The following is a 13,722-nucleotide window of genomic DNA, read 5'->3' as shown; positions in this document are numbered from 1 at the left end:
TTACTTTTTTTATTTTTTTATCCTCACAAAACGTTTTCTTTTTTTCATTAAACCATAAGTATTTTTCATCATTAAACGATCTTGAACACATTTTTCTGTTGCAGAGGTCGTGCTTGAAGTCCAGGACCATTTTCCGTCTCTTAAGTTTATTGGGCAAACCTTCCCCACCCATAAGTTTAGTTTCATTGTATTTGTGCTTTCTCTTGTTAAGTTTATCGAAGTACAGATCCGGCGCTCGCGTTCAGCTTACTATCTGCGTTGCCCTCATTGCTGATTAAAATTCACGGTTCAATGGTTGTAAAATTTGCTCAGTTTGATTCATTTGACCATACATTGTTGTTTTTAGTCTCAATTTCATTTTCATCAAGTTTACATTTATTGATTAGTGAACAACTGACAAATGTCGTTTTTCTTGTTACTAGATCCTCTTTTACCCAACTTCTTCCAGTTTTCCCCAATTTTCTCTCCCCACCTTTCCTTGCTCCCACTGTGAATTTCCATGGCGTTCTGGCCATCTCCGGCGTCGAACGGGGTCGAGCAACATCTGATCACCGGCGGTTTCAAATCGCCGGCCCGCCGCAGTGGTAGGATGAGAGGCATCACCCCATGGTGACATCCTCTGTCCAGTACCCAACTTCTTTTGCTAAACCTTTCCCTAGGTTTTCATTTGTTTTAAGTTTTCGGTCCGACCGGAAAAATTTCACAGGCCAACCTTGGTAACCAGCGAAGCGACCACAGGCCGAGACTCGAGGTGTGTTTCTCCCAATTTTATGATGTAGATATATATACATATATACATATTTTTCCCATTTCAAGAAAGGCTAAGGTCTCACAGTGTGAACCTTGAACTCATGGTCGACCAAACCCTTCTTTTTCAGTCTCAGATGACGATGATGATTATTATTATTGTTGTTGTTATATATATGGTTGAAAGGGGCTCACCAAGATCTCTCTCTCTCTGTCTCTTTCTTGCATTTTACTATTGCGTGACGGTTTTCTTGGTTTTCAACCATGGGGTTGTTGTGAAGGATGAGATGCAGAGAACGAATCTCAAACTGGACAATCTTAGGGAGAAGATCAAGGAGAACCATTCTTTGAAAGGACAATGACGAATTCAATTCTCTTTGTGGCTTCAGTTATATCATGTAATTGTTTGTGTTAATCTACATGCATGGTATTGTCTGATCTTCAGTTCTAACAAAAGCTTATACGGTCCTGAATACTGTCACGTAGACAATCTTTCTTTCTGCGGTTGGACTTGTAGGCCCTGATAAACTAAAGCTTGGTGATTTAGGTGGAGTTAGTAAAGATAACTACTTGATATTGGACACTTTGCCATCTGAATATGATTCTCGTGCGAAGGCGATGGAGGTGGACGAAAAACCGACAGAAGATTACAGTGACATAGGAAGACTAGAGAAGCAAGTAAATCAGTTTTTATCAGTTACGTGGGTTTTATTGTTCTTGGTAATGTTTACATTTTGAGAAAATGTTTCACCTAAACTTGGAATATGCTCAATGTTTTCACACTGTTAGATGCCGTTGCTTCTAGTTCTGATATGACAGGTTTAAAGCTGTAATTTTATTTTCAGATCCAATAACTTGTTGTGGCAATTGCACTGTCTATGACTCACATGGAATGATGGAACCACCTGTGGTTATTCTTCTCTATGGACCTCTCGAAACTGGGAAAACACTCATGGCACGTGCTTGTGCAGCTCAAACAAATGCTACATTTCTTAAGCTACGAGGTCCACAGGTTGTGCAGGTGAAGGCACTGTTTCTTCTTCATTTATTTGCATTTAATTAGTATTTTTTCAGTTTCAGTTTCAGTTTCTCAGATTTCAGTTTTTTCCAAAATATTTGAAATCTGATGTAGTTGAATGGATAAAGGAGAGGCTTATGTTGTGTTTTCGCCCACAGATTGTGGGTTCATTTTGTTTGTAGGCACACAGTGCATAAACTACTCTACTCGTCAAATCTGCACAGCAAAGGCACAGTGTCATGGTCATTTGTTGTGCAGCGGTAATTTCTTCCAAGCCATCAAACATGGCTATGATCTGGGAAAAGTATACTTTTACCCTCCATACACTTTTGGAGCTTTTTTTTTTATTGGAAAATTCCATGCTAAATCTATGCCTTATACAAAGGCTTACAGGCAGGATACTAACACATGCATATTTTGTTATTAGTCATACAAGTTCAACAAATTTACTAAATTATACGATTTTATCCAACATTTACTACATTACACAATTTCATTCAACATATAACGTTCAATAAATCCACATTAGCTAAATTCAACGGAGATTGGGAGAGATCGACGGGCGAGTGTGTGAGAATCATCCACCAACGAGAGAGAGGGAGAGAGTTGTTCACCTTCTCTTTCCTTAATGCGGTAATCAATAGAAGCAGGCAATGGTTGTGCGCCTTCTAGGTTAGGGTGTCGGCATTTCTTCCTTCTGTAATCTCATCTCATAGGGAATTTCAAAAAGGCTCTAGGGCAGATATGAGGTATGTGTTTCTCTCTGTTGGGTGCATTTCTCTTAAAGCAATCTCACGGGAGAACTAACAGCCTTTTCTAGGTGTTAAGTCCTTACTTGTGATGTGTATTTCGTGCTCTTCTAATTTGATGGGTTTTTTTGGAGTTTCTGTTGAGATCTGAATACACTTTTCCCATTTTATTTTGTTATGCCATCAGATTCTTGCGTTCGAAGTCAGAACAGATGAGACGTTCCATGGTGGTTATGTCAATGGAGCTGATTCTTTGAACCTGGTAGGCCTTATCTTATCAGGAAGCCTGGCGAGTGATGTGCATCATGATGTTTCAAGAAAAAAAAAAACATGCATACACTTGAAAAGAAATACCATGTAAATATTTGCAAGGGGAAGTTATGTAGGGGGGAAGTCAGGACCGACCCTTTTCGTGAAAAAAGTGCACCACTCAAGGCAAATTTAATAATTATCACTCCTGCCCAAGCTAATGAACACTACCATGCTCTTTTCTGAAGGGTTTCAGACTTTCACTCCTGGCTTGCATACACTAGAAAGGCGACTATGGAGATTGCAGCTATGTTGGAAACTTCAATGAGAACAAGTGCAATACAGGTTGTGGTGGTCTTTCACAGAGATATTGAAAAATGTGGTACTTCATAATCTGAAAATTGGAAACTGACACATTCTATGTCAGGTATCATGTTCATCGTGCTTAGTTGTGTCCAGCTAGGAATGTCCCCTGGCCGAGAGAGACGTTTTCGACATCTCCCACCTGAAAACCTGGTGCATACCCACACCATCCATCCATCATTCGCATTGCTCGTTAATTCAGGTCATATGTAGAATTTTGATGTTGGTTGTTTCAATTAAGCTAGACTTACCATTGGAAACTGCATTTTTTGTTCACTTTTAAGAGATTCTTGGTGGATAGATGCATGGGCTGAATTTCTATGCATTATTGAAACGGAAAACTTATGATTGAAACGGAAAACTTGCTGCTCCAATAGCAGCAATGGATGACTTGTATATGTCATGCTTTCATATCATTTTAATTTAAATACTGTGCATCTTCTTTACTAAGTATCTCTCAAATGCTTGAAAGCTTCGGTAATAAATCATGAGGGCCATCAAGTTTTGCGGGGTAAATCATGCCACGACGACTCCCTTGGGGAAGTGACACCCGCCTATAAGGGCCACATTAACAGAAAAATGAATGTTTTGAATGTTATAGTTTGCAATCCAATTGTTGTCTAGCTGATTTTACAGTTTATCATAGGAAAATGATGGAATGGAAACTGAAATTCTTCTATGATTAGGAAAATGGTGTAGAGAATGGATGAAACAAAGAAATTTTAACAAGAAAATTAAAAAGCACGAGAACGAAAGCCTGAATCAAGAATGCTTTGGTGTCATATCACCCATCAAATGAATTTAACTCAGCGACAAAAGCAATGATTGTTCCCTTGCCATTACCACCGCATTGGCATCCAAGACCACTGACTTCTGATGATGAGGATAAATTGCCCCAGAGTTTTCATTTGCATTTGCATTGTGTAACTGTAATTTTGACATTCCTATATTTGATATAGCATGTATACATGGTGGTAGTTCTGTGTTGCAGGGTATGAATATCCAAGTAGATAGAACATGTGATCAAGCGATGATTATATATGTTGATGCCAAGACGTGCTTTAGATGTTGAAGTGGCCTCAAGTGCTGACGGCTAGCAAAATTAATTGATGCCAGAAAAAAACCAACTTTTTGAATGGGACGTTAATTGCTTTTTGAAACTTCACATGTGGACAATATTCATCAACCAAATGAAAGTACAAAAAAAAAACAGAGGAAGTTTTGAGTCTAGGAACCAAAGACACCCCAAGCAAAGATTGACAACCCTTGAATTCTTTAAAATTGCACGTAAAGACGTGATTGTAACATTTTCACAAAACAACTATAAAAGCAATACTTTTACATGCAAACAACTCAAATTGCATATAGACCCGAAGGGTAGAGAGTTCAACAAGTCATACTACAGCCAACAAAGTGGTATTTGAAATAGTTGGTGAGTGAGGATGTTAAAAAAATGAAAAGAGAACGGTTCAACAAATGAACACCGCATAGCAATAGCAGTATGACAGGAATATGAGCCTGCCGTTATGTTCTAAAGCTATAGCGGTGATGAGGTCACCGGCATAGATAGCATTAACGGTGATGATATTCACCGTTGTAATCTACAGCGATGATGTCCTCCGTCGCATTGATATATTGCGGTGAAAGGATCACCGATCACCGCTAACTCTCAACCGACTACAGCGGGGAGACTGTTAATCGGTATAGATCTATAGCGGTGGTGGTCAAGATACAAAGGTGATGACGCTCACCGTTGTAAGCCTATACCGGTGCTCGGTCAAGAGTGGTTGCAGCGAGGAAAGAAAGCTAAGCAGAACTGGCAAAAAATCTTTCCAGAGGAAGAGGAACGAGGATGAGATGGATGAAATATTTGTAAGTTGATCTTCCTTTTTTGTGCACTAATTCATGTTGTTCAACACACTTTAAGTTACTAACTTTGCTTCTCAGATATGCTAGCCAAGGAAAACTGAGCGGGAAGCTCGATTTGTGAAGAATGCAAAGTCAACACATTAATTATCTTTTTCTTTGCTTTCTGTTGGGTATATTCTTAGGCTTATTTGTTTCTTTTTCTTGCTTTGTTTTTCTAGATTATCTCCGAAGCTATACTTTGGTAATTAGAAATGAGGTAACCTGTTTTATGTTGTTGATATCGGCCACGGAATGAGTTTCTTTTAGAAGCAAGCAGGTGCTTCACGATTCATGAAGTAACTTGAATGTCTGATTTTCTGTCTTCAAGATATGCAATAAACAATCTACTAGGTTTGAAGGTCGGCTTATGTGGTTATATTTGTCATATTGACACTTTGTTGATATTATTAATTACCTGAGAAAGGGAAACGAGTTTCCGGGGAACTATGGCTATGATGGGGAAATTGGAGGATTTTGCCTCATAGGTATTGAGCAAATGGTTTAATGGCTTTAGCCGGCAGCAGAGATGTGCAAAAAGTATCAATTGAAGATGATCCCGAAAGCACACCTTATGAAATACTTGAGAAACAAACTTTACTTCTTTCGTATGTCGCCATTTTGGTTTCCTGTAGCCAAAAAATAGCCTAAGCAGATCATCCTACGATTGAAGCTAACCCAACAAAAACTTGCTTGTAAAATACATGCATGGCACTGATGCCAAGACGTTCTTAAATGAGCCTATAGTTAAACTTATTGTCGACTCACCGTGGAGCAGGATCAGGCACGAAACTGCTGAGCAAACCACCGCCAGAAGCACTAGAAGATGGATAATTGTCTTAGTCCCGGTTACTGCTGATGTGGTAGCAGTGATTACTGTTGGCTTCATATCTTCAGACATCCATATTTCAGTCTATCTTTTCAGACATCCATATTTCAGTCTATCTTAACTCTGAAGATGTATATTTTGAGTGTAGCATCTTCTGCAAATGATTTCTAGCTCTTGAACTACCTCGGAAGTAGATGGACGCAGGTCTGTTTCAGCATCACGGCATCTGATGGAAAATTGTTCAAAACTTGCAGATGGATATGAACCCACTCGACCATCTGCAACTTTTAGAAGATTTGGAGCTTGGTTTTCTCTCTCTACCTGCACCAAATACCGGCTCAGTCAGCCTATCAAGGAAACAGTTTCGCTAGATCAGAGGAATTGAATTTTTTACGTAAATTGAATGTGTAGATGGAGAACACATTTAACTTTATAAAAAAATTTCCTAGATCGTGAGATCGATAACACATTTCTAAGAGTGCTGGATCTTAAACTGGTCCCATTTCCTTTCATAGATCCTAAGAAGGATTCAAAATGAAAAATGTTTGGATCCAAGTAGATTCGGATGAATTTGGTGATGGCGCTTTTCCGGAACCTCTCTGCTGGACCCTCCATTTTACTGAAAGTGGAGTTGGCACCAAAGAATAAGAAAAACTTGGAGCAGATGGAATCAACGAGGAGGAACCACTCCAATCAAACCTTTATAGTTGATTCAATGATTTTGAATAAACATAGAAAACAAGTAAACTTTTTAGTACTTGTTCTTCCATAACTTCATGCACAAAAACAAACCGGATCCATATAAAGTATCTCTCATTTAATTAGTTCCACACTACACCATCCTTCATATTAAAGAAATGAATTAGGATTTTTTTTTACTCCTGGATACTCTTTTACTCATAATTAAAAAGGACTTTTTTTAATATTTAAATAAAAAGTCGTACTTTACACAAGATCTGTGGGATATACAAGCCTGAACGACATTAGCGGCTTTTTTTTTTCGTTTTAAATATATATAATGCTCTATCACTAAATTTCGTTTCGACGCTTTTACTTTTACGTAACACACTTAATTTGTTGATATTTGTCATCAAATGAGTAGAGTAGGTTGGTCTCCTCAAAGGGTTGGTCCAACAGGATTGAGTAGAGCTGGCAAGTGACCGGTGTTAACTTAGTTTTCCCAAGGTTCAACTCTCTATGCCTCAAACGAGAGCCCATCGACACATAGGATGAAGCATGGCGAGGGTGACATCTTGAGGCACCAAAGCGGACCCTGTACCTTAGGGGATAAGGGTTTGGGTAGGCGCTTCGGCCTTTATTGTGTGGTGGGTCAAACCCTGCTCATCTCAAATGTGTATGTTGGTCTGGTCACTAATTTTGGCCAAATTCCATAGCGAGAAAATGAAATGGCTTCCAAAATGGAGACGGGCTGTGATTAGCTCACTAATAATGTGTAGTTGTTAATTAGAAACCTAAATTTTATTTTAATTTGGATCAGTCATAATGGATTTTTGAATCTAAAACTTATTTCAGGTGATTAATCAGACCTGACCAATATCTATGCTTTAATAGGGGACGTAGGTTATCTTTCCACCGAACCATTCCAAATTTTTGTGTTAGAGTGCCATGGTTCTGTGATACCCTTTTTTTTTTTTTTTACCAACAACATCTACGTACATAAATAGTGACCAATAAATATTTGTTATTCTCAAACCACTTTTTTGTGATTAAATAATTCTGATTAACTACGAGCAGATAAAGAGACCTTCATCCCATTTTGCTGCCAACTTTTTTCTTAATCAAACTAACTAACCTCGATAAGTAAATTTTGACCCTGTATACGTGATAAAAGCCTCTCTCTTTCCGATCTCTCGAATTCTAACAACTATTTTTTTTGCAATTCCTTCCTAGAAGATCATTTTTTGGTGCATTATTAACTTCAAATTTCAAGAGTGTGTGTGTGTGTGTGTGTGTATATATATATATATATATATTAAAATTCCATGCATGCTTAGATTAGCTTCTTTGCTCGTGTGCATGAGAATATGCGAGTTAAAATGTTTAAAGTTCATCTGATGAGTTTTTTTTTTGTCAATTGTTGATATTAATGGAAATGCACTACTATTAATTGCTAAATGGTTGCCCTTGTTATTTCCTAATATATAACGAAAATCAGCATGCATAGAAAGTAAGGTTTTGCACTTGTTTTATAAAGGAAATTTGTTAGCAGGCAAAATCTGGGGATGGATTTGGATTGTAAGAAAACTAAAATTTACCTTAATTTGGTGGACGGAGCTTGGGATCTGAACCTTATTTGATTTCAGGTGTTTAGGAGATTATTTACAATCAATTTTTATCACATCGATGAACATGAAGATTTTGTTTCCAGGTGTCGCTGAACGGATTCAACATGAAGATTTTGGACTCAAACAAGCGTAACTATGGTTTTGGATTATGAAACCCGATTCCAGAACAGGAGTTCTTCATGCATGATGATTAATCTTAGATTTCCTGTAATGGTTGTGTGGGTTTAATCACTTCTAGTGCATGATAATGAATGGTTATTTAAGCTTTTGTCGTTAGTTTTGAGTTATGCTTTACTTTTGGTAATTTTTGTTGCCTGGAAGGTTCGGTCTGTCTAGTATTACTGGTCTGGAAAGTATTGCGGCGGGAAATTAAACGCCTGTGTTAGATCCAGAATCGCTCTCTTTCCCATTAAGGCAGCAGAATCAATGGCTGCCTGTGGTGCTCAGAAGATGGAAGTGGCAGAGGACCAACTGAGCGCACTGCCCGACCCCCTCATTCAGCTCATCCTTTCCTTCCTCCCCACGAATGAGGCTGCCAGGACAAGCGTCTTGGCCCGAAGGTGGCTCCATCTCTGGACCTTCATCCCCAACCTCCATCTTGAACTACGTCCTTGCAGGGACATGCATAAGGCTAGAAGGTTTGCTATGGTGGTCGACCGGTGTCTCCTGTTTCGGCTCCCGCCGTTGCGGAGTCTTCGGTTGCAAATTTGTGCTGATGATCCACTGGTGGAGGCCAAGCTGGAGAAATGGGTTTGGCATATCTTCTCAAAGGACGGCCTCCATGAGCTTGTTCTCCGACCATTTTCTGTCACCATGAACTGTAAGCAGTTCTGTTTAGATGTGCCCAAGCTTCCTGTGCTTCCCCACTGCAAAGCCTTCAACTCCCTCAATTCGATACATCTTTCTGAATTGAGAGTGACGGAAAGTCTAATGCAACACTTGGTACTAAATTGCTGGTTGTTGGAGGACCTCGAATTGAGCAACTGCTACATTATTGGTAATATCAAAATCCATGGCGGTACCCATCTCCGTCTCAAGAATCTGACGATAAGCCATTGCTTTAGCCGGTACTGGCAGTTGGACATAGTTGCACCCAACCTTTCCACTTTCACCTTCGTGGACGACAGACTGATCGACACCAAGTAAATATGTATGCCGTCTCTGACGACCGCCATGGTTTCCTTTGTTGGGCCACTTGACGATCCTCGCACAGACGATGGTGCCTTGGTAGCATTTCTTAAAGGATTTGCCAACGTAACGTCGTTGGTCTTGCATTTTCGTCCTTTTCATGTGAGTAGCGATTTGTTTCACCATGGATCTGAGATCTGCAGTGAAGTGGAATCTTTAGAATCTCAAATGCATTACATGGTTTTTAACTACTGAGATCTTAAGACCTCTCAAACATGTCTTTTTGTGTAGTCTAGATCATCTTTAAGGCTATCAAACTCAACCTTAACGTAAGCCATTTCTGAATTACATGCTAAGTCATGACTAATGCATTCTTTTGTAGCGGAGAATGCTTTTTTTCGAACCCAATGCTGATCTGCTTTTTCACTTCCTCAATTTGGTGGAACTGCAACTTGTTATCACTCGAGGACGCCTCGTGTGGTGGGATTTGTGGATTTTATTGATGGCGTGCCCTTGTCTTCAGAATCTCCTTCTTTCGGTAAACACTTTTATTTATAATGGTAGTCGATCTTTCTTTTCTTTTTCCAACTATGCTTTTTGCATTATCTGCATGCTTCGAGTGTTTGATGTATTTTTTTCACATTGTTGCTGTTGACTTGTCCTTTTAGTGTTCTTTTTTCAATGTTTTTATGAATATTTTATGTTGTGATTAATCATGAAGGTAAGACTAATCTTTGTCATTATTTTTTTTTGGTTTCCTCAGTTCCCGCTCAATGAGGAGACGGATGACTACATCGGCAAGTTTCGGAATTCATTCAAGAGGCCGTATGAGATTCCCAATTGTCTGATTCATCATCTTAAGAGGGTTGAAATGACGGGCTTTGTTGGAGATGAAGACGACAAGCAATTGATTGCATTCATATTGAAAGTGGCGATTGCACTTGAACGAGCTCATATTTCTATCGCTAAAGATGCTGCTGCATCAAAGGAGGAGATAGCTGCATCAGTGCAAAAGATGCCCAAAAAGTCTGGTCGTGCGGAGGTCACCTTCTTTACTCCAGAAGAATTCGCCTACGAGTTGACATAGCCTGCATGCACTCCATTCACGTATTTCTCTTAATTAGCTTGTAGCTGTCTATCCCCTTACTATCAGCTCCTTCCATTAAACTAGACTCCTGTGATCTGATATAATTTTGTTAGTCTATAAACGCTTTCTTCTCTCTCAAAAAATGTTGGAGTTAGGACCTGTTGATGCTCTAATTTTTCATTCTGTTCTATGTTATGGTGGACTGAAACACGAATGTTTCCCATGTCCCGAAGAAGGAATGTTGAACTTAGAAAAATGCTAATTAAAGAAGTGAATTACATTCAATTTTCGAGATTATGTCCATAAGAAAAGTGGTAAAATGGATGAATGTTATTAACAATTTTGGAATCTCGTATATACGTGTTCGTGTAGCCTGCTCCTCCGTCATGTTGGACCTCTTTGCGAGCTCGATGTAAGGGTGAGCAGAGGAGGTTAAAAATACCCACCTGAAGCTCTCCCTTTGCTCTTTTTAAGCGAGGTATGGTACATCCATCAATTAAAGTGTCATGATCTTCATGAAACTCATGAAAATAGAACTGACTATTCCCAATTTTTCATTCTATTATGTATTGTTCTTTCATTTCAGGAATGAAATTGTGACGTGTTTTCTTTCATGTCATTGTGGACTTCGAGAGACCAATTGGCGTAATTACCTCCAGTTTGTAACCAAGGATGGATCTAGTGTAATGTTAGTCATGTGTACCGGAACTCGTCTGTTTCTATTAGATTTACATTTTAAAAACCCTCATCTTGTTGATCCCTCTTATTAGATCAATCGTCAGTGAATTACATAGTATCCAAGTTTAAAATTCATATCTCGAACCACTAGGAGGTCAATTTCTCGAAAGGCTCTTCATCATTTTAAATATATTGCAGTAATAGTTTTTAAACATAACGGCATTTAACTAAGCAAATCGAAAAGGTTAAAATAACTGTAGTTATTTGTTAAAGAAATTATCTTTGTGCTGCAGTAGCTCCGCTGAGTAATCAACACAAGACATAGTTAATTAGTGGATTTAACATGTTTAATGTAGTTAAATGAGTGGATTTAACATGTGTAAGTGCCTAGAACTACTCTGTCCCTTTATCTCTTTCTTACGGGTGGCGCGTTATAATTTATAGTCATCACTTCCTCTCCCTCGGTGGTAACTAGACCTGGGCATTGGGCCAGCCCAGGCCTATTTTTCGGGCCCAGGCCCAAGCCCGATCAGACCGGGTATCAGGTACCTGTCGGGTACCTGAATGCCAGACTTAGAGGTAACCAGAAAGAGCTTTGAGGGGACAAATTTTAAGGTTGAAGAAAGTCAAGGGAGTACTATCTTATTTCTCAAATCACTACTGGTGAATAATTTAAACTTTTCTTTGAGATGCTGGTGGGTCGGCCATGGATGGTTGCCGTCATTGACACAAAAGGTGACAATGAGGGCTTACTGGTTTTCCCACCACAGGTGGTAATGGTGGAAAGCCAACAAATAAATATAAATAAAATAAATAACTTTAAATATAAAATTAATGTCCTCAGTCGAAGGAGGTCTCCATAAATGAAATAAATAACTTTAAATATAAACTCTCTCTCTCTTGCTATATTTTGATTCAGCCACATGAGGTGCCCTCTTGGTTATACGACTAGGCACCGGAGTTTTCTTTCAGACTGAATTTTTCTATATGTACTGGCGGTTTGCTATATATCTATCTTCATTCGTTGTACCAGTTTAATTATATATCCCATTCTACGTACCCAAATTTGGCTGATCTTCCGGGAAATTGCACCAAGAAATGGTTTGATACTGATGTTTGTTGCATCTGTATTTGAATATGGGAAACTTTTTCGTCGCGATCTCAATTTTATATATATGCATGCCTGGACACTGCTAAGGATGCTTTAGTAATGTACGATTTGTCACAATGAAGAACTTGTCCGACCGACGTCGTGCATTCAAGTGAATGACGTCGGAGCTTTTCCGGCACTCTTCTAAAATCATAAATTACTGAGCATCATGAGTCGAGCCACGAGCTGCTGGGCTCATATTTATTCCCAGCCCAAAATAACCGTCAATATATTTGATTTGAATCGGATATTCGATCGATTCGATCCAAAAAAATCGGATATGAAAAAAAAATTAAAATCCGATTAAGAAATCAGATCAAATTTGAATTTAATATATGACATCAAATCAGATTCAGATTTGGATATACATAAATATCCGATTGGATTCAGATACAGATTCAAATTGAATTTATTTTTAGACAAATATCCAGTATGTAATGCTATTAAATTTTGAAAATTGGTAAAATTCGATTCAAAATTTGAATTCAGATTGTAAAATAGGGTTTTGGATTCAGATTAAGATATGACTTTTCTTTATTTGAATTCAAATCCAAATTTGAATCCGAACGTATGAATATCTCAAAAATCGGATATGATTAAAGATATATCTGATATGAATCCCATCCGTTGACATCCATACTCGTAGGTAGTAGATTTTTTTGAAACATAACAATGAACTATTTGCGGTGCAACGGTTTGTTTTGGGGTGGAAGTTGGTAGGCAAACAATGAGCAATTTTTAGTGTTAAAAGGCATCAACGATTCAACATCATGTGTTGCAAAAAGAGGGTCATTGATATGCAAGTTAAACCGCAGCAAAGTTGGAGGCATTAAAAGTAGACCTTATGTAAATAGATAAGAAATTGAATAGGAGCTTCTGCTCTTGACAATTCCAGTCATATCTTATGGCCTTGCTACAAAAACATACTGAAACATTTTTTTATGTAAAATTGGCCAATGAAAAGGCCATGTTAACCCACATATGCTTCAAGTCTATCTGGATTCGGTTCTGGACCCATATCTCGTATATAAAAGTGTAAAAGTTTAGGATGTGGCTTGGAAGTTTTGGTCTTTGGGGCAATGGATCCATTATGCCGTAGCCTTATCCAACCCATTTTCATTTCTCCCCATGCAACTGCTCAACATGTTGGCCTTAAAGGAGGCAAGTACATTGAACTATATGACAACTCACCTAATTAAAACTGATGTTATGAGAGCCTTTGTCTTTTGCCCGGAATTACAGGGACGGGAAAGTAGCGACAGTGATGGAGCCAAGAACTTAAACAAATACATAGCGAAAACGAAAAGTTTGCACTACTTATTCCAAAGTTGTACATGCTTTTGTAAAGCAGTCACTTGATTAGTATTGGGGTCAGCATGAGATGAAGCTCAACAACTCTTTAATCTTTTTTGGGCAGAAGTCAGGATGGCATGAGTATATCCATCTTCTACTTTGTGTTTGAAAAGCTAATTTTATGTATACATATTGTAAATCATTAATCAAGTTAATCACA

The 13,722-nt window shown here is 38.5% G+C and overlaps 1 protein-coding gene and 1 long non-coding RNA gene across 7 annotated transcripts; both read left to right on the top strand.

Moving 5' to 3' along the window:
• Window positions 1–106: 106 nt before the first annotated feature.
• LOC116252162 (uncharacterized) lies at window positions 107–3,524 on the top strand. 6 transcript variants are annotated; one of them, XR_007573025.1, is made up of 4 exons: window positions 107–294; window positions 423–1,443; window positions 1,593–1,768; window positions 2,702–3,524. It is a non-coding gene; the product is annotated as an uncharacterized LOC116252162 (long non-coding RNA). The 6 variants fall into 6 exon arrangements; XR_007573022.1 differs by having other exon boundaries at window positions 107–751; window positions 1,029–1,443; XR_007573024.1 differs by adding an exon at window positions 1,924–2,025 and having other exon boundaries at window positions 107–1,443.
• Window positions 3,525–8,592: 5,068 nt separating this feature from the next.
• LOC116253288 (putative F-box/LRR-repeat protein At3g28410) lies at window positions 8,593–9,312 on the top strand. Its single transcript, XM_031628050.1, has one exon. It carries the CDS (start codon window positions 8,593–8,595, stop codon window positions 9,310–9,312), a length of 720 nt encoding a protein of 239 aa, XP_031483910.1.
• Window positions 9,313–13,722: the final 4,410 nt, after the last annotated feature.

Source organism: Nymphaea colorata, chromosome 4 (assembly GCF_008831285.2).
Source record: "Nymphaea colorata isolate Beijing-Zhang1983 chromosome 4, ASM883128v2, whole genome shotgun sequence".
NCBI lineage: Eukaryota > Viridiplantae > Streptophyta > Magnoliopsida > Nymphaeales > Nymphaeaceae > Nymphaea > Nymphaea colorata.
The sequence above is the reverse complement of the archived record's forward strand: the minus strand, read 5'-3'. Positions and strand labels throughout refer to the sequence as shown.